The 21,706-nt window shown below is 39.7% G+C and overlaps 1 protein-coding gene across 4 annotated transcripts in view; it reads right to left on the bottom strand.

Annotated features, from left to right (window-relative positions):
• Window positions 1-649: 649 nt before the first annotated feature.
• Window positions 650-21,706, bottom strand: part of GNG2 (G protein subunit gamma 2) — a 113,908-nt gene continuing 92,851 nt past the window's right edge. For 3 of the 4 annotated variants that reach the window (XM_077938295.1, XM_015143639.3, XM_077938294.1), the window contains 2 exons: window positions 19,307-19,422; window positions 650-3,887 (listed from right to left, as the gene is read on the bottom strand). In XM_077938295.1, the coding sequence (XP_077794421.1) occupies window positions 3,759-3,887; window positions 19,307-19,393 (216 nt within the window). In that variant the 5' untranslated portion in view covers window positions 19,394-19,422 and the 3' untranslated portion in view covers window positions 650-3,758. The remainder of the gene's footprint in view (window positions 3,888-19,306; window positions 19,423-21,706) is intronic. The other variant, NM_001190910.1, reaches the window with a different exon arrangement.

Below are 21,706 nucleotides of genomic sequence, written 5' to 3'. Positions count from 1 at the left end.
CAGAAACACTGATGTCAGTGGAACACTAGTGTGCAAACTCCAAGTGGTCCCGTTCATCCATGGTTTAAAGATGCTGCTGTTGCTGGCACAAGTCCCAGGAGATCCAGTGTTTCCTTCTTTACTAACAGGGTCTGTTACTGGCATAATCTGAGGGACATTCGAAAGTCTTTTCTTGACTGAGAAGATCTCTGAGGAGCAGCTGCATCTAGAGTTCTAAGGACTTAGCTTCTCCTGTACTCCTTTTAAATCACGGATAGCTACAGAGAATAGCACTTCTGTTGTTCAGTTTTTATTTTTCCTGAGGGAAAAAGCCCACTGTGGCATACCTGCAGCAAGTGAGAGTGTCAATACAGCTCCTCTGTCTGCATAGTCCACCCTGTCACAGAGCCCTGGACTCTCCTCACAGCTCCCACCTTTCTCGGTCTCCAAAGGCTCTACCCTAGATGTACAGACCCAGTAAGAAATGCTTTTAGACTGTCAAGTGAGGTTTTTCTTCTTCAGGACATCTCTATTAACAAAATCCTAAAGAAAATCAATGGATTCCTATTTCCCCATCCATTCGTACCATCAGGTCCTTCTCCAATTAGCAACAGAATCAGTGGGTGAGGTGGTCCACAGGCCTCCACAATGAAATTGACTGCATATGAAATGAATCTGAAAATTCCATTTATTAAAACACATACATTGTCCATGTGGGATGAAAATGTGCACATCACATTCAGGTTTTCCTGCTTTAACATTTCTGTACTTCTCTCTTTGAAACACACACTCCACAGATCTTATATAGGAAAAATGTGAACAACTTTTGGGCTGCAAAACATTAATGCATATGTAACAATTCATCATTGCCAAGAGCAGCTAGAAGCAAATATTTAGGAAGAAAAAGAAGTATAAAAATTCCTAGAGACAGCATGCTTTATTTTCTCAAAATTCCATATGTGACTATGAGTGTATGGAGAAATCGTTTGTTGTTTGATTTTTAAATGTATTGTTTAATTTGTCCTTGGTAGGCAATCTCCTTCAAATATTATTAGCAAAATCAGACATAGATCAAAGTATTTATTTGCATCTTCTGACTGAAATTAAGCAGTACTTGGTTTCAAATGTTTTAAAAATAACACCTTTTAAACTGGAGTTGATATTGAAGATCATGTAAAATTGTTCTTTATAGACTTTGTATTCTAAATATGAAGTTTATTGTTACTACTTATTAGTTAATTCCATGGCAGATTTTCATTACTATTGAATATATTATACGTAGAAACTAGGGTCTTAAATAATTAAGTTGACTTTTCCTGTTAGTTATTCCTTAAGATAAAATTATGCTGGTGATGGGACTGTTGAATTTCTCAAGAAATTAAACTCTTTAGAGGCATAAGTAATCGAAAGACTGTTTCCCCTGAATAAGTACAAATACCAATAAGCCAAAACTCATATAAAGATTTTCGTATTATAATTCCATACTGTAAGACATAAAATTATGAAAAAGCCAAAACATTTTCCTTAAAATGCTCCCTAGAAATTGTAATTCCATCTTAACTGCTCCAAAGATCTAGATTTACATGGAAATATAAAGAGTCCTTCTGAGAAAAGGAAATGCTGTGAATAGTGGAAATCGTCTGGGCCTTCTAATGATGCCTTAATCACTACCAAAGAGTGCTTTACTCATTCATGCTTGTTTTCATGTGACCACATATTCAATTCATGCTTTGCCCATTTAAAAACCGTGATATGTTTTAGCTTATGCCACAGTGTTACTAAGCTAATTGTACAATGCTGTAGTTTAATAAATACTCTGCTGTTTCTTTCACCCCTAAATCTTCATGGGTGTCCTGACTGTAACAAAAACCCCACAATTTGAAGAGAAGCATCTGGTTACAGAAGTGCATTGATACATTTCACAAATGTTTCAGTATCTTCTTCTCCCCGACCCCAGCATGAGCTTTAATTGGATGTATTTATTCTTTCACCCACATGCCCATGAAAGAGCTAAGGAAAACATTTACCAAGTCTGTTTCAAAATCTGTCCTTGGCATAGCAAATCTTTTTCTCTTCCTTTTTCATGCCTTAAAAAAAAAAAAAAAAGAAAAAAAAAAAAACAGGAGAAAGAGAATAGAGAGGAAAGAGGGGAGAATAAAATTAATTGGGAGATGGAGATGGTATTTGGGGATTTGAAAGCAAACAAGATGTAAGAGAGGGCCTCTTTGACTGAAAATGACACAGAAAAAGGTGATCAAGCCTTCCAGGGCCTGCTGTTACTGACGGAGACTACAGCTACAATGAAAAATTACTCTCACTACCATATCTTGGGAAAGGAGCACTCTAGTTGCCAGGAATTTGTAAATAAAGACCAAGAGACTCTAACAAACAAGATGGAGAACAAAAACAAAGATTCCATTAAAAAATGTGTTAAGTGAAAAACCAAGACCATCTCAGTGGACAGAAGAGCCAGAACTCTTCCTGGTAGAGCCGGCTGTGGGGGCCGCACCTGCTGCCCAAAGAGTGGCGATTCGAGGTCCTTCTGAAGAGCCCGAGTTCTGAGAATGGTCACCTTCTCTGGAGCTGTGGGTTTATTTCTTCCAACACTTGAACAAAGGAGGGCCATGGTTTTCTTCTTAAGAGCAGAAAAAATGTTCTTTTAATCTAGAATGTCCATGATTCAGGGAAGGAGGGAACTTGCTCATACTCATGGCAAAAGCACTTCCCAACTCATGGTGAATCCTTAACTCTCCTGCTTGGTGACAGCTGTGCTGCCCTGGGTCCCGGATAAACCAAAATGCTTTGGATTCTGGAAAATGTATTGAAGAGGCATTTATACCACTATTAACGCAGAGGTATTTTAGGCATGGCTAAGGCTCTGAAGTAATCTCAATTTTCAAAATACTGAGATTTCCTTTCCTCCCCAGGGTCTTTCCCCTCTCATTTCCTTTCCTGGCTTTAGAGTAAAACAACAAAACTTCTGAATGGATGTAACGTAGGGACATTTTCATGCAATATTACTCAAAAATTGTCACAAATATATGAAAGCACCAGTCACAACACATGATTTACTTTTACTTGCAGAATCAAAGCTATCATGTACACATGTTAGGAATAGTGAAAAGAGAACACAGACAACCGGCATTTTTTGTCATTGTTACCACGAGGATACACCGTGGGGAACATCTCCCTAAACATTTCATGTGATCGTTCTTGGATTTCAATCTGATAGACAAGTCCAGCCTTATCTCCACACTACTCTAATGGGAAGGGGTGGAAGGAGGGGTAGAGGAGAAGGAAAAAAGAAAAAGAAAGGCATAATGACTATACATCAATGCCATTAAACAGAATTTCGGCTTACACGGACAGCGCAGCTTATCAAAGGGTATTCTAAAGACAATATTCATTCCAAGAAGGTCATACATATCTTACCTCAGTACAGCTGTCTGTTTTAATTGTTATTCTTTAAAATATGAAGCAGAAACATGAGGATTTTGGGGGGGACTGGGGGATAGCAGAAAAGAAGTGACACCAATTTTATTTTTATATATTCCCCTCCTCCAGGCAGTTCGGCAGAATCAGATCTCTTAACTCAGGATGTGGATCAGCTTGCATTCTCATAAAGGGGACCAGATCTTTAAACATGCATAGCCTGGAGTTTCCAGGATGGTTCTCCTCGCGCTCTTCAAATGCCGTGGACTAGAAAGGTGCCCACTTTGCTAAAAACTCTACGTCAATGTCCCAGGAGCCCGGAGGCTCTTCAGGCCCCTCTTGAAGACTTAAAGGATGGCACAGAAAAACTTCTTCTCCCTAAACGGGTTTTCTGAAGCCGGAACAGGGGTCAGGAGTGGATCTTCCTTGGCATGCGCTTCACAGTAGGCCATCAAATCTGCAGCTGCCTTGGACACCTGGAAAAGGAGACAAAAACAACCAACACTGGAATCTGGTACAGTCAGTCAAGGCCCAAGGCTTTGGAGCCCAATGTCCTGGCGTCAAATCCTTGCTCCATCGTTGTGTGAAAGTGAAGCAAGATATTCAGCCTCTAAAAGCCTCTGCTTCTTCATCTGCAAAGAAGAAAGTTGATGACACTGACCTCACAGGATTCTTGCCAGCAAGTCTGGGACTGGGTTAAGGTGAGTGAGGCACTTAGGGTGCAAAACCAAAGGAGGCACTCGCTAGCAGGGGCATGCAGGTATCAACCCTGCACTTACACAGCCCCGCGGGTGGCTGTCTCCTTCTTTTTTTTTTTTTTTTTGAGATAGTCTCGCTCGGTTGCCCAGGCTGGAGTGCAGTGGCTTGATCTCGGCTCACTCCTGGGTTCAAGCAATTATCTTGCCTCAGTCACCCTAGTAGCTGGGACTACAGGTGTGTGCCATGGTGCCTGGCTAATCTTTTGTACTTTTGGTGGAGACAGGGTTTCACCATATTAGCCAGGCTGGTCTTGAACTCCTGGCCCCAAGTGATCCATCTGTCTCGGCTTCTGAAAGTGCTGGGATTACAGACTTGAGCCCCTGTGCCCGGTCCTCCTTCACTTTTGTGCTCCGATATCTCATTGCCCCACCCTAGTCCCAGCCCTGGTAACAAGGGTTAAATGAAATAATCCATGTAAATCATTTAGTGTCTGGCACATAGCAAGCTTTCCACACAGACTAGCCATTATTATCATTTTGTAGCCATGCCTCGGCTTCAGGAGTTGTGCTAGGGATGCTTAAAGCCTTGTCAGTTTCCCTTTTTAAGCAGACATCAGGAGGTATATCTATGTATACACACACTATATAATACATATTTTTATGTATCATATACATTAAAGTGTTATATCTGTGACTTTAACCAAGCATTGTGCCCTTTAGTGATGTTTCACTGGGAGGCTGTCACTGATTCTGGCGATGCTGTCATTTCTTAGAACACATTTGTAGCTGCTTGTTAGGAGTTCCCTGTAGTACCTTCCTTTGACCATCTTCACCAGAGGAAATTTTTACTACATGAGAGAGTGGATTTAGTTTCAGTAAATAAACTAAAAGCCATCTATAGCTACATCTGGGGACTAGGTAAATGATCAACCTGAGGAATCCCATTTGGGGTCAAATTTATGATATAAAAAAACAGATTTCCACATGAAAGCAACACCACTGTACTACTATGAAAGCCTTTCAAGCAACTACTGAAAGGATATCAAGGCAACTACTGAAAGGATAATCTAATGTAAGATTGGGGTGAATTATATTATTACTAAAGATAGTCACTGCCCCTCCCTACAAGTGGGACATACATGCCCACAGGACGACACCAGACTTGCCCAGTGACATAAGCTTGCTCTTGCCAGAGAGACGTGAGCAGAATTTATATGGATAACTTATAGGCAGAAGCTTTCGGAGCCAATGCACAGTTTGCCATGTCCCTTCCTCTATGCCACTTTATCCAACTGAAATAATTTATGAGGAACCCTCCTAACTGATGCAGAGATTTTAACAAATGGCATAGTGGCCATACCCTTGATTTGTTTCTTGTCCCAGGGCTGAGTTGATTAAACCTTTGTCACTCCTACCTCAGCCTCCCGAGTAGCTGAGACTACAGGTGGATGCCACCATGCCTGGCTGTTTTTTCAAACATTTTCTTGCTATGTTGCCCAGGCTGGTCTTGAACGCCTGACCTAAAGCCATTCTCCTGCCTCACCTTCTGGAGTCCTGGGATTACAGATATAAGCCACTGCACCCAGCCTTTGTTACTTAAGGCTACTTCAACTTTATGATTTACTGGTTGGGTAGGGAAATCAGTTTCCTCTTCTCATCCCATAAACCCTTCAGCTTTTTGACTCTCTGTTCCCTTTGCCACAGAACAGATAGAGGCTGCTCTGTCTGCCAGTGTTCCTGATGAAGGTGACACGGTGTGGAGTGGCAGCTGATTTATGATTGACATGTGGTAGGAGTGAGAAGTGTGCCTGTGCTGTGGCAAACCCCCTAAGAATGAAGGGTAGGGCACCTTCTGTTACTACCACAACATCTAGCCAACACTAACTGACACAAAGTGGTACAGGTATTGATTCGTGTATTTGTTTCCTCTGGCTGTCTTGAACAAGTCATCACAAACTGGGTAACTTAAAACAACAGAAATTTATTCTGTTAGAGGCTGGCAGTTTGAAATCAAGGCATCAGCATGGTTGGTCCCTTCTGGAGGCTCTGAGTGAGAATCTGTTCCATGCTTCTCTCCTAGTGTCTGGTGGTTGCTGGCAATCTTTGGTGTCCCTTGGCTTATAGACATATCACTGCAATCTCGATTTTCACATGGAATTCTCTCCTGAGTGTCTGTGTCTTTCTGTGGAATTCTCCTCCCTGTGTGTCCAAATTTCTCATCTCACCAGTTAGAGTTACCGTAATCCAGTATGATTCCTCTTAATTTGATTACATCTACAAATACCTTATTTCCAAGTAAGGTCACATTCTAAGATTCCAGGTAGGCATAAATTTTAGGGGACCCTAGTCAACCCAATACATGATATGTACGTAAAAATCAGTCTCACTCTTTAATAGACATTACAGTACTTATAAAAATATTTTTATTGTGTAATTATTTTGTTCCAGACATTGAGTTAAATTTCCTCTTTTGATCTTCACAGTAATCCTGAGGTAAGAATTATTATCCTCTTTATATAGATGAAAAATTGAGGCTCAGCAGATTATGTAAGTTGTTCAATATCATACAGCAAAGCACACAGCAGAAAAAGAACTTGAACTCGAATGTGTTGCCATTAAGTCACAGCCATCTGCATATAAACTACTCAACTGTGGGCTTTGCTCCAAAGGTTGAAATTGAAATTCTTTATGAAATGCCTCTATGACAAAATGAAAGGAAACAGCCTCTTTATGTCTTAGCTCCCCTACATGAAAACAAAGGACAGACTTTCAGTGTGAAGTGAGATCACTTTTTTTCTTCCTTCTTTCTTCTAGTTTGAGCAATAGTCATTGTTACACCAAACAGGAGCTTAGCTGTTACGCAGCAGAGGCTGTAAATCAGTGATTTCTAAAACTCATTTGTTACGAAGAGAAGCAGCACCGTCCATCCCTACTCATTTGCAACACTCACATACAACTATGTGGCATGAATATTCAAAATCTTTTTATGATACAGGAAGTGCTATACTAGGAAAATTTAATAACTTAGAGTTGCTCACATCTTTATATTTGAACATTTGATTCTGAATGGTTTCCTTCTTAAAATGTATTATGTGTTTTATCTTGTTTCCTCAATGAGATTGCAATCTCCTGTGGGCAATGCTCCAACAGTGTCAGAATCCCAGCAGTAATCAGAATAATTGCTAATATTTATCAGCCCTTGCTATGTGTCAGAACTGTGCTAACCACTTTACATACGGTATCTTATTTAATCCTTACAACAACATTATGGGTCACAAGCTATTATCATTCTCATCTTAAATATGTGAAGTGGAGGCTTCATTAAGTGTTTGCCCCAGGTCCCACAGCTCCTGAGCTACTGAGTTGTGAGTCTCAGTGTCCCTGACTTAATCTTCATGAACATTCCTCCTTTCTAACCTGTGGCTGTCTTCCTTGTCCTTTGCCTTATAATGAGTCACAGCAATAGTCTGCTTAGCGGATCTTTCTGCTTTCTGACAATCCCTGCTAACATTTTGCACACAGCTTCTTTTACATTCCTATGCTTACTTCTACAAAGATTTCCCCACTAACTCCAGAAAATCTCTCCCTTTTCTGACCTGTTGATTCTTCCTCCAGAGATATCTCTAATTTGGCTCCCTTCCTGTTATCTCTATTGCAGCTACCCCAGTTCATACTGCAGTCTTCTCTCTTTGTGATTACTAAAATAACTTTGTAAATAAAAAGCAATTAGTTTGGATTACCCCAGGGGTCCACAGATAGAATTCGGGGGGTGGTATGTGAACTTCAAATAATACAAAAAATTTCCATTTTTATTTTTCACTAACCTCAAATGTAAATTTAGCATTTACTCTCATTATAAATATAGACAACACACTGTAGTAGCCTTAGCAGTACATGTGACTCGGCCACTGATAGAAACCAGATACTTTCAATCATATTATATTCATTGCAGACACCTCAACATTGCATTTATGTTCATCCACCTTATGACTGTAGGCCTATAGATCTTACATAATCAGTTAACAAAGGAGTACGTTTGTATAACTACATCATATATATTTTTAAAAATTGATATTTTAAATATTTTAAAGAATATTATTTAAAATGTTTTATAAAAATATTCTAATGACCCTCATGTCAATATCATCAGTTTCTTTTGTATTTAAAAACATAATTCTGAGAAGGAGACCATAGGCTTCAGCAGACAGGCAATTGAGTCGAGAGCACAAAAATGTTTAATTATCTCAGTTTTAAATGACTTCCTATGTTCATAACTGTGCAGGAGTAGTATTCTCCATACTGTAGCTGGAAAGATATTTTTAAAATATAAGTGGATTCCTATCATTCCCCTATTTAAAGCCTTCAATAACTTTTCATTGTAATTTGTAGAAAACCAAAACTTTGTAAAACAGCCTGTGGGTATTGCCATGTTCTGGGCCTGCCCCTCTCTCCAAGTTCATGTTGTAGCATTCTTCCCTCTCACATATCGCCTTTACTTTTCGAAAGCTCCAAGTTCTTTGTTTGCCTCAGAGTGTCACATATTCAGTATCCTATAACATTCTTCTCATCATCTCCTCAATGGGTTGGCTTCTTATCTTCCTTCAGAAGTCAGCAGAAATACCACCTCCTTGCAGAACCTTCACTGATCGCCTCATCCACAGTGACTTTCCTCATTATTCTCTCAGAGTACTTTCTCACATTCTTTTCTTTCACAGAAAGTTATAAATTGCTATCACAATTTATAATTATGGACATCGTCTGTTTATTTGCCATTTAATATTTGCCTTTCCCTTTAGGCTCTGGGCTCCACAAAGGCAGGGACCACACCTGTGTTATTTACCACCACATAATCAGTGCCTGACACATATTCAACACTCATAGTAACTGCTGAAGGAGTTCTCAAACATAATCTTCTTCAACAGATATTTCATGCAACAAACATTTACTGAGCATCTAATATGCCAGGTGTAGTCTGGATACTTGCAATAACCAGGGAACAAAATGTACAAAGATGCTTGTCCCTGTAGAGCTTGTATAGCATTCTATACTTCCGATTTTGACTATGATGGAGTAATAAGGGCCAACTAAACTGTCCTGCCTCAAATTAAAAACTGGGCAGAATATATGAAGAAATAATTTTTAACTGTTAGACAATAGTCAGCACAGAGGAGTGATACCTGAGAGAAGGGAGATAAGATAAATTCTATAGTTTCCCCAGCTTACTGCCTGCCACTGCACAGGGAGGGAGTACCCAGACAGAGTTCAGCAATCTCCCTGAGTTGAGGAGAGAATAGCAGAGAAGAAAGAATTACACTGGGGGAGAGAAAGCTCTTAAGGCCTCTGGAGGATTCATCTTGAGTCTTTAGTTAAAAACTGATTGGCACATGCATAGGAGAAAACCACTTCAGGCTATGCAAAGAATATCAGGAAGGAGAAAGTAAAACAATCCTGGAGATCACATAGGGACAGAGTAGAAAGGCTTCCTAGCACACGAGACATTAAGTAGAGTCCTAGCAACAATGCATGATGATAGTAGCAGACTGTAAACCACTGAATAAAAGAGCAAATTCCTTCCCAAATTCCAAATACTTTTTAACTTCAAAAAGAAAACAAATAGGTTTGTGTGGAGAAATCTGGAAAACACATTAGTCAGGTGATGAAACTTAACATTACCAGTCAGTGACAATTTGAGATAATGTCTCACTGATAGAATAGAATGAAATGAATACTCATTAGTTCTATGATATTAATGCCAAAGTTTTGTTACCTGAATTTAATTATAATTATCTGGCAAACCCAAACTGAGTGACATTCTAAAAAATGGTCTATAATCTCCAAAAGTGTCAAGGTCATGAAGGTCATGGAAGTCTAAAAACTGTGCCAGACAGGACAACTAAATGCAACAAATGATTCTGAACTCGGTCCTCTCGCCAAAAGGGACATTACGGGGATGATCTGCGTACTTCAATGGGATCTCAGGATTAGAAGGTGGTAATGGGTCAATGTTAATTTCCTGATTCTGATGATTGTATTATGAGTATGTAGAACAATGTCCTTACTTGTAGAAAATACACATTACAGTACTCAGAGGTGACAGGACATCTTTTGACAACTTACTCTCAGCTGGTTCAGGAGAAAACAAAATTCTTTGCAACATACATGCAACTCTTCTGTGACTTTGAGATTATTTCCAGAATAAAAATGACTTTGCAAAAGAAAAGGGAAAGAGAAATTAGAGATGGTGGATATAGATGATTTTTTCAAAGTCATACTGCAAAAAAATGTAAACAAATGAGGCAGTTGCTGGAAGGGGAAGTGGAGGGATCAAGAAAAAAATCAAATTTTATTTAAGATGAAGAAATAACACCATGTTTGTATGATAATGGAAATGATGTAGAGAATCAAAAACTGATGATGCAGGATAGGCAGGAGGTGGAAGAATAAATTGCTGGAGGAGGTTTCTTGGTTAGAGAGATGGGATCTACTGCACAAGTGAAGGACTTCACTTTTGATCACACCAAGGATCTCCCCAGATTAGCAATTGCTAAAATCCTGCTATCCAGCATCCTCACCAAACCAGACTGGGACTGCGAACCAGGAAGTAAGGAGTTGTGGGGGTGGCAGGGGGGTACTCTAGACAGCTTCAATGAAGGCTACCGGACTGTGATTCTAGGCTCCAAAAAAACAGGAGAATTACCTAGGAAGACTGCTTGACAATGCCAAGAGGAAGCAGTTGTCAGTAAGGATAAAAACCAGACCCCCAAGTTTAAACAGAAGGTAGAGATATAATCCATCTTCATTACATCTGAAATTGAGACACATCTTAAAATTGATGTTGCAAAATGCTTGCAAGCCATCAGGCAAAAAAATAAGCCTGGACAAGCTGTCATTGCCTATACACATGGGAAATTGCCTCTGCATTAAGGGTATCAGTCATAAAATCATGGCTTCAGTTGGGTTGCCTGCATTAATGGAGCCATCTAAGGTTGACTTAACTTTAATTTGTTTTTTAAAAGGATTTCAAAGATTATACTGGCTGGAGGCTTGAGATGGGAAGTGTATGCAGAAAAACAATCCAACTGTTTCCTCCTACTCTGTACTCATACAACTCTACATACTTCTTTTCTGATACCAGATGTGTGGGTTTTCCCACACCAAGCAATTCTCTGGCCCACCTGGGTGTCCTACAATTTAATTTAATTCTGATACTATCTATGTGGAGATAGAAATAGATCCCACAGGTTAAAAGCTTAGTCTCACAAGACTGTCCCCGCCCCATTTCAAATGCCAATAGCAAGTAATAGGCCCCCAGGTTACTCACAACTTCTGTCCGACATGGGAACAAATCAGAGGTTCCCATGGCTACCTCTTCAGGTTGGATAATTTGCTAGAGTAGCTCACAGAACCCAAGAAAACAGTTCACTTGCTATCTCCAACTTATTGCAAAGGGTATTTTAAAAGCTATAAATGAAGAGTTGGAGAAAGAGATATATAGGGTGAGGTTTGGAAGGGTCATGAGGGTAGGAGCTTGTATCCCCTTGGAGTTGGGGTATTCCACTTTCCCAGCAGGTGGATGTGTTCACCAACCCCAAAAATCTCATATCTCCATTTGTTGTTGTTGTTTATTTTTAAGACACACAATCTCCCTCTATTGCCCAGGCTGGAGTGCAGTACCATGATCATAGCTCACTGCAGCCTCAACCTCTTGGGATCAAGTGATCCTTCTGCCTCAGTCTCCCAATTAGCTAAGATTACAGGTGCACATCACCAGGCCCAGCTAATTTTTAAATATTTGGAGACATGGGGTCTCAGTTTGTTGCTCAGGCTGGTCTCAAACTTCTGGCTTCAAGCTATCATCCTGCCTCAGCCTCCCAAAGTCCTGGATTATAGGTATGAGCCAGTGTGTGTGGCTCTGAACACTGTTCTTTTGGAATTTTTATAGAGGGTTTGTCATGTAGGCATGATAGATTATTAGCTCATCTAGAAGCCCACCAAGAGTCGCCTCACTGAAACAAAATATGCTCTTATTATCCAGGAAATGACATAGCTCTTAGAAATCAGGGTCAAAGACCAAATACGAGAACGAAGATTGTCTTAGCCCCCTTATTTACAAAGGTTTTAGGAGCTCTGTGTCAGGAACTGGGGGCAGAGACCAATACATATATATCTCTTACTACTTCACAGCATGTTATTGTAACAGAGTATACACAGGTCTGGCAATGTGGGCAAAGACAAAAGAAACTGCCTAATCACTGGGAGGAGATCACAGAATTTTCAAACAAGGAGAGGTTGGTCTGATATTTATTTAGAAAGTTCTTTTACCAGGTCAAAAGCTGTTGGCTACTTTATTTATTTTTTTATTTTTAATAGAGATGGGTTCGCCATGTTGGCCAGGCTGCTCTCGAACTCCTGATCTCAGGTGATCTGCCTGCCTCTGCCTCCTAAATTGCTGGGATTACAGGCATGAGCCACCCCACCTGGCTAATTGGCTACTTTAAAGAAAGGCTTTATTTTTCAAGTCAGGAAAATTAAAATCTATGTCAAACAGTGTAAATGCCAGAAAATTCAGTACTCTCTCATGTGTCTTGAAATTATACTAAAAATATGAAACGTGCTATGGAGAGCAAGATCACTAATGTAGGGAATGAAAAGCAGAAGTTATCATGATGCCTGCATCACCATGATGCCTGTATGATCATGATGACTGCACCACTATGATGATGGCAGCACTATGAGGTCTGTGTCACCATGATGACTGCATCACCAGGATGTCTGTATCACTTTGATGCCCTACATCGCCATGATGGCCTGCATCACTATGACGACTGCATCACCATGACGTCTGTAACAGCATGATGACTGCAACACCCTGATGCCATACATCATCATGATAGCCTGCATCACCATGATGTATCACTTTGATGCCCTACATTACTATGATGGCCTGCATCACTATAATGACTGCATCACTATAATGTCTGTGTCGCCATGATGACTATATCACCATGACAGCATCACCATGATGACTGCATCACCATGACATCTGTATCACCATGATGACTGCAACACCTTGATGCCCCACATTACCATGATAGCCTGCATCACCAGGATGTCTGCATCACCATGTCTGCAATACCTTGATGCCCTACAGATCACCATGATGGCCTGAATCACTGTGATGCCAGTATCACTGCCAGTGGCCAAAGGTGAGCCTAAAGGATTTTTCCACTATGATTGTGAAGAATGCCCACAATCAAATTTTGATTGTGACACTAGAGAAAGTATAATTGTATGAACAAGTGTCCACTATTTTTGTATTTATAAAATCATGTGTGACTCTTCTAAGTTGTCTTCTTCTTCCTGCTCCTTCAAGGTGATATTAAACTGAATGTACTTATTGATAGGATTCTTTTTAAAGGAAGTAAATAATTTGCAAAACAGTCATTAAGCAAAGTATATTATATGTATTTATTTAATGAAAGAAGAAAGACATTCACTACTAGCATTAAAATAGTTACATTTTTAAGAAGAGAGAGTTTATCTGGTATAAAAACTAGGCTATTCAGAAAAATTCACTTCCCAGAGGTTTCAAATTACCAAAGTTATATAGTACTACTTCTATTGCTGTTAGATGTGATGCACAAGGCTAAATATGTACTTGGTAATTAATATCTATTGAACTTTTAAAAATTAATCAACCATCATAAAAATGAAGTTTTATGCTTCATTATTAATGTATGCCTTACTTCAACTTTAAATGTGTTTGCTTCATTTTCAGCAAATTAAATGAATTAGCATTGGCTATCTTTGAACACAGCCCTTTCCTGTATTTAGTCCTTTGATACACTTTACTGATTTTATCATCCCTGATAATACTGTCAGTTGACCTAGAAGGAGGATTGTATTCCATTTTTCCTAATAAAATTGAACACAAGCATTTTAGGGAAGGGATACTCTCAGCTCAAATGCTGGAAAAATACTCAAAATGTCCTAAACCTGGAATACATGTCCTCTCTCTAGTTCCAAGCATGGTGTCTAACTGGACCATTTCTCACTACAGGGTTCCATGAAGTTCAATTTCAATCTATTATCATAATCATCATAAAGATGACTTAATCATTAGAAATGTCCATATTCAGCTCACTAATTTATACATATTTGTCCTCGTCGAGAAAGTCAGTCTGTTCTTTTTATATGTTAAAGTGTTTTAAACAGAAGGCACACTATAAATGCTAGATACGTATGATCATACAATGATATGAAACAATTTATCTTTCTTTAAAATGACTAATTCCATCCTTTTAAAAAAATTTAATTTGAATTCCCCATTACCACAGTTTTATTTGTCCAGTTACATTCATGCTTGGAATCTCCAAGTCCATAAATGTAATTGGGAATATCATGGGGAATATAGTAATGTTTTGTTGTATGACACTCTTAATATACAAATTTAAAGCTGTCTACTAAAAAAAGTTTTTACAAAATGCTTGTGCACCCCAGTACCATGAAAGATGCAAACAAGTGGACAACATGGTCTTTGAAAAGGACTATGTAGTTTAGGTGGAAAAATTTATTTGATGAAGATGAAACTAATTAGTAAATTGATTAGTAAATATGATCAGAATAGAAAGAGATTCATGAACAAGTAGGAACTTGAGCTGACCCCTAAAGGAGGAATAAGATTGGCAAAGAAATAAGGGGGAAGGGTATTCTCAGTGAGAAACCCAGAATAACCAGGGAGGTGACACTTTGCATAGCACACTTTTAGAACAATAAAGGGAATCACTTGGAAAGGTCTGTGGTGAGTATATGGGAGAAATGAGACATTTTTTTCCGGTGGGGTCAATTTATGGAACAGCCAATTAATTAAGAAGCAATAATTTTACCCATGCTCCTGGCCTTGCATCTTATATCTTTTGCTCTTAAATCTACATTATTTTTCATAGTACTAATAGCAACTCCTGCCAAAGAGCATCTTTCCAGCTTACAATGATTCCCATTCCCATTCCCATTCCTCCAAATGGGCAGGTTAATTCCTAGGGTCTATGTCTGTATAATGGAGTTCAATTCGAATGTCAGTTGATTGAAGCTGGAGATAGCTCATTCTTGCTGGAACAGAGATGGCACTCTAGCACCATGTGCTATGGAGACTGAAAAGTATTGAATCAAGCCATCTCTTTTTTCATGGAGCTGGAACTATGAGTTGTGATCCTGGGAACCATGGGCAGTCATCTTGTGCCTACTATATGGACCTGGCAGCTAAAAAATCCCTTCTTCTCAGGAAAAGGAAGAGGCAGACACAGAGAAAGAAGCAGAGACAGGTGATGGAGCACTCGCAGTTCTCAATGGCCTTGCAGTTCTCGCTTCCACTGCCCATCCAGCCACATTTCTGCTCTTGGATTGAGACATCCTGTATCTTTTATAATCAGTACCTCTTTCTGCTTAAGCTAGCTTGGTTTAGATTCCTATTATCAGAAACTCAAAGAGTCCTAATACAATGATGAATAAAGAGATTTACCAAAGCCCTGCTGTCCTTTACTTTTGTGCATGTTCCCTCCTCTTGTGCTCTAAGGACAAGGTTTATTTCATTTTGTCTTTGGTTAGTGTTAGTGTGAGTCTACTGCTGTTTCATTCATCCAGGTGTCACAGCCCACAGCCCCTCTCTCCCCCTTCCCCTAACTCTCTTCCCAGTTTCGTTTTATTTCTCTTTACCCTCTGTCCTTGAATGAAATCCTAACAAAGAAATACAAAGAGGCTGGGAGTATAATTTATACATGCCTGAGGCTTATGAACAGATAATGGGTTCACTTAGCCCAAATCTCCAGGGTCTGTGATATAAAGGAATAGAAAACAAGAAGGCTTAAAAAACAAACATGTTATTCATGTGACTATGTTATTCACAGAGTAGGGCTACTCTATGCAGTGTAATTTATTCCGGGGGTCACATGAGGGATAAGGCCACCGCCTGCTTAAGAGACCCTCAACAACTCCAATTCCAGCTGTGTCCCCAAATCCTCTTCTTAAGAGTCCTATTCTTTGCCACCTCAGTTGCAGTAGGTTCTGCCAGACATATATAAAGCCATTTCTATCCTTTATAGCTTGAAGAGGTCACTACTCTCACTGGAAAATCACAAGCCTGGGATCTTCAGAGAGAAGCCCCTTTCTGCTGACAGGATCATGTATGGAAAGTAGGTGGAGAAGCCTGAATGCTCAAAAGCCTTGAAAAGACTTGTAAAGGCAGATAACCAAGCCCTAAACCAGCTAGCTGACAACCGTGTCAACACAGTCAACGTTTTATCCAACTGCTCAACTAAAAATAATCTGTCACTCCACCACAGCAAGCCTGCCTGGCTCTGAGGTACACAGCAAATGCTGAAATGCAGGCTGTTGCTATATTTCTCAATGTAAGGTCCAGTGGCGTCAAGTGGGATTCAGAGATTTGAATGTGAAGATCACCTAGGAAGGCAACTACTCACACCCAGTTTTTCAGGTTCATGCTTTGCTTCTTTTTTAGTAGTGATTTGTGTCTCTTCAAAGGGCAATCAGAGTGTGGGGTTGGCTTCTTTCTGATGACATTTGGTAACTATGCTTCTTGGATATCTTGTTTGCATCAATAACAGGCCTTGTTCAATGTTTTTGTAGCCCCCAACTAGGTCAGGGCTCTCTGAGAGCAAGAATCATGTTTTTGTCTATCTCCATCTCTTTAGAACCTAAGAAGCCCTTGCAATTTAGAAAGTTCTCAGTAAGAGAGCTTTATATAAGTAAATGAATGAACAACTGAACAAACAGCAAAAATCCAACCTTATGATGAGGATCCAGGAAAACTTTTTAAAGGATCTAATAATTTGATCTGAATCTTTAATGATTCAATGCAGTGAAGTGTTAAGTAAAGTCAGGTAAGTAAAGCAGCAAGGTAGAGGGGCAAAGGAGATTGGATGTTCTAGGTATTTGAAATTTCCATCAAAAGAATTAAAAGTGGTTCTACATGGCATGCAGAAAAGAGAGCAGGAATAAAGCTGAAGAGATGACAGGGGTCAGAGAAACTTTGTATACACTGCTAAAGGGTCTGAATTTTATTTTACTGGTAATGGGGAATCATGAGCTGATTTTCAGTGAAGAGGAGTATAATTAGATTTTCTTTTAGAACATTATATTTGGCAGGAATATGGAAGGTAATTGATGGTGGGGATGGAGATGTGTTGAGATGGAATTGCAGACAGCAAATAGGAGCCCCTTGCATTCAGTAATTCAGGAGAGGGATGATAAAATCTAGACTATTTCTGAAAAGCTCTATTTCTATTATCGTTCTTCTGCTCTCCGTTTTCATCACCCATAAGCACATCACATCCTCCTTCAGGAACAGTAACTGGGGATGCTGAATATTAACAGAAAACATCAACCACAGTAAAGCTTTGCAAACTTTTATCACAGTTGGACCACCTCAAAAATCAAAGTGGTATTTTCCAGAAGGCCCATGGGCAGAACCTCCTCTCCCTCAAAAATAACTGAATGGCCCTTTCTGATTTGACAATCCATGGGCCACCTTACTTCTCTCAGCAGTTATTGTGCCCACCTGTCACCTTGTGCTTTTTCAGCAAGACAGTGAAAAAGAAGAAGCAAGAAAAGAGAAGAGGAAGATGGCAAAGGAGCCAGGTAAGGTCCCTTTATTGATCTCAGTCATGAGTAAAGAATTAAGGCTGTTGAAAGAAGAGCAGGAGCTGATTAAATCCTGTGGTCCATTACTAGGCATCAAATTTTACAAAGGAGATTCAGGATAAATGGGAAGACGTCCATGGGTATTTTCTCATCTTACTTGTAGAGCAAGAATAGCTCTCTCTTCACTCTCTAGCATATACCTGATGAAACTTAGCAGAAGCAAACTCCTTCCCATAGGACAGTGGTTCTCAACCTTGGCCATACATCGGAATGAACTGAAATATTCTTTTTAAAAAATACTGATGCCTGAATCATACCCCAGTAGATTCTAATTTAATTGGTTTGGCTGTGGTTCAGTAATTGGTCCTTTTATAGAGCTCTCTGGGTGTTGGGAACCCACAGATGAGCTGAGAATGGCTGCTGTAGCCCAGGGGTCAGTGAGCTTTCTATAAAGCACCAGAGAGTAACTATTTTAGCTTTGTGGGCAATATGGTCTCTGTTACAACCACTCTACTCTGCTGTTTTAGAGTGAAAGCAGTCATAGACAATATGTAAATGAGTGTGTTCCAATAAAACTTTATTTATAAACATAGGCAGTGGGTTGGATTTGGCCCATGAGCTACAGTTTATTGACCCTATCAGACTCCAAAGGACAGCTGGATTGCCCAGGTGCTGAATTAAGTATAGAGAAAATAGGAAAAATATTCTAGTTTTAAAAGGGCATTTAGAAGAAGGTTGTAGCTTTATCTTAGTACAATGAGATATGTTTCCGAGTTCCATTTCATAGAATTCTTGGGTAAGGCATTTTACTTCTGGGGCAGTAAAGTTTTGATGGTTAACAAAAATTCACTTTGCCACCATGCCATAGCCATCTATTAATAATGACAGCATATTAGCCAACTTTTCATCTGAAAACTACCAACAAAGGGTCTGAATTTGAAGTCTTGGTTCTAGGTGCATTAGCCCCAATTTACGGCAAAGTTGTCAGGTTAGGTCTGGGGAGGGAGAGGAAAAAAAGAAACACATAGACTTCTGAGGGAGGCAAGGTGTGACTTTTGTGTTTTGCAGGACAAAAAATTCAATAAAGAAGAAAAAACTTATAATGTGCAAGGATAACTAGAAGGGTTAGACACAAAGGATAGACATTTAGCTTTAGAACCTGAACCAGGACAGAAAAAATTAAAAACCAAATGAGAAAAAGGTTTCCATGAGAACAGGGAGGGGAACTAGTGCACTGATATATTTCATATGTTCTCTAATTTCTGTCACTGGAATTTAACCATGAGCCTGTTTTGCTTTTTTATTATGTTGCATTATTTGTTTTTAATTCTACACGGGAAAGAGGATCTAATTTATTCTATTATTTTATGCTGGAGGAGGGAAAGATACATTAGAAATGAACTTCTGCCTAATCTTTAAGATGCTCTCCTGTCATTACTGGTTTTATCCCTCTCTAGGAAAGAGTGGTCACGTGACAGATGACGGCAAATCATGTGCCTTAGACTCAGGCTAGATGAAGTGTGGGGTTAGGCCATCCTCACCTTTATCCTGTCGATGTTGGCTTCCATCTTAAGCTGCTCTACCAGCTTCCTGGCTTGTGCTATGCTGGCGGTGTTGTTGCTGGCCATCGGAGTGTTGGATAGATCTTTCAGAAACACTAGAAAAGAAAACAAAACGAAGATTGTATCAGAGAATTCACGAGCCAGCAAATGTGCAAGTTCATCGCAACTAGGGGATCTCAAAGCAGTGGCTGTAGGCAGGCCCGGCTTCTCCAGCCCTCTCCATCCACGGTCAGTATTACCTCAGATTGGCAGGCAGACCAGAGGATGAGGTTTGATTTTCCAACTCTCCCTACTTCCCCATCCCTTCGTCAGAGGGAAAACACACACACACACATACACACACACACACACACACACACAGAATATTACCAAATGTTCTCCCAGTGGGCTCAAACCCTATCCTTCTGGTTAACTGTGACCACTTCAGCGTATTATACTACAGAGACACTATAGTGGGAGGCTTGGCTTTTCAGTGTCACTTACTCCAGCATTGTTGTAAATAACCATTCCTCCCCACTCTACTTGAAATTAAGTTTGAGTCACAACGATCTACTTTACTCATAATTCCTCAGGGACATGTCTATCATGCCAAGTGGGAGGGATTGCCATGCCTAATGGTTAAATATGTCAGTTAGTTCACCAGTGTTATTCTAAATGAAGTACAACAAACTTATTAACTTATTTCTTTTATAAATCTGGAACATTAACATTTTGAGAGTAGAGTTCTTGGCTGGGCATGGTTGCCCACGCCTGTAATCCCAGTACTCTGAAAGGTCAAGGTGGGAGGATCCCTTAAGGCCAGGAGTTTGAGAGTAGAGTTCTGTTCCTACGCAGACTGTGAGATGGTTTCTTTGTCTTTACCGTACCTCTTTCTCCATGTGTGCTCTCCTTCAAATCCTATCCCACATTCATTTCTCTTCCAATCCTTTCATATTCATGAATATCCCACATTCATTTCTCTTCTAATCCTCTCTTGATATACCATCTCACTTTATTATTGTTGTTCATCTTGGAAAATATCTTATTTTATTCTCAATACCCATTTCCCCCACATTCTGAATCAATCTTACTTTGTGTCAAGGTGTCACATGCAATTTTAGGACCATCTGTGTAAATGTGCTCCTTGAGATCACTGATACCCTATTGGATAAAGCAAAACCTAAGTGCTTTGATTTGACTAGAGTGCATGACCCGTGAAACAGAAACATTAAACACTGCCTCGTCGACACTAATGGAATCTTGTTCTGAAGATACTATATAAAAATAATGACTTCTGCTAGCTTTGGGCAATCTTTTTACCAAAGGATGAAGCAAGATCAGGTTACTTATTTTAAAAAGAAAAAGAGAGAACACACAGAAAAGCTGGAAAAGGAAGAATAACCCATAACAAATTCTGTACATAGATTTTTTTTAACATACCAACTAAAATCAACAAATTATTCTTTTCTTAATGACCAAAAAGCAAAAATCTATGAATTATCTCTTTTGGTACTTATTTCTTGATATCCAATTTTTCAAGACAAAAGAAGAAATTATGTATAACTCTCTGTAACATACAAGTCCCTTCATGGAGAATATTATGTTAAAGAACACTAGAAAATAAGCCACCCAACAACATTTACAGAATAAATTGGAGGATAATTGTTTCCTCAATTTCTTTTCTTTTCCTTTTTTTTTTTTTTTTTTTTGAGACAGAGTCTTGCTCTGTCGCCCAGGCTGGAGTGCAGGGGCACAATCTCAGTTCACTGCAACCTCCGCCTCCCTGGTTCACACCATTCTCCTGCCTTAGCCTCCCAAGCAGCTGTGACGACAGGCGCCCACCCCACGCCCAGCTAATTTTTTGTATTTTTAGTAGAGATGGGGTTTCACCGTGTTAGCCAGGATGGTCTCCATCTCCTGACCTCGTGATCCGCCCACCTCAGCCTCCCAAAGTGCTGGGATTACAGATGTGAGCCACCGTGCCTGGCCATCCCTCAATTTATTTTCAAAGAGTTTGGAGACAACAAAATGGGAGGGAAGATTGAAGGAATTTTTGAAATCAGAGATCTCTGAACTCTACTTTTGTACATTTGGAGATCAAAGGAAGGAGAATTGCATGGAAAAACAAAATAATAAAAGGAGACTTTAACAAGTATTATTTCATCAGCATGGTTAGGGACCCAATCATCGCAGCCTCACAGGGAAATAACATGCCCCACAATTAAACAAACATCTAACAGCCTAGGAAGACTTCACAGGGCCAAGATAGAGCATTGACTTATTCAGAAGAGTAGCCTCTTCTATTCATCCAACGTTGGGTGCAGCCACAATCTACAAGCCCCTGGATGCTGTTCTGTGAAGCTAATGTTTCTGCCAAACTGGAATTCATTCATCACGCTG

This window comes from Macaca mulatta, chromosome 7, assembly GCF_049350105.2.
Source record: "Macaca mulatta isolate MMU2019108-1 chromosome 7, T2T-MMU8v2.0, whole genome shotgun sequence".
Taxonomy (NCBI): Eukaryota; Metazoa; Chordata; class Mammalia; order Primates; family Cercopithecidae; genus Macaca; species Macaca mulatta.
Note: the sequence above shows the minus strand (reverse complement) of the source record. Positions and strands in the feature narration are given on the sequence as shown.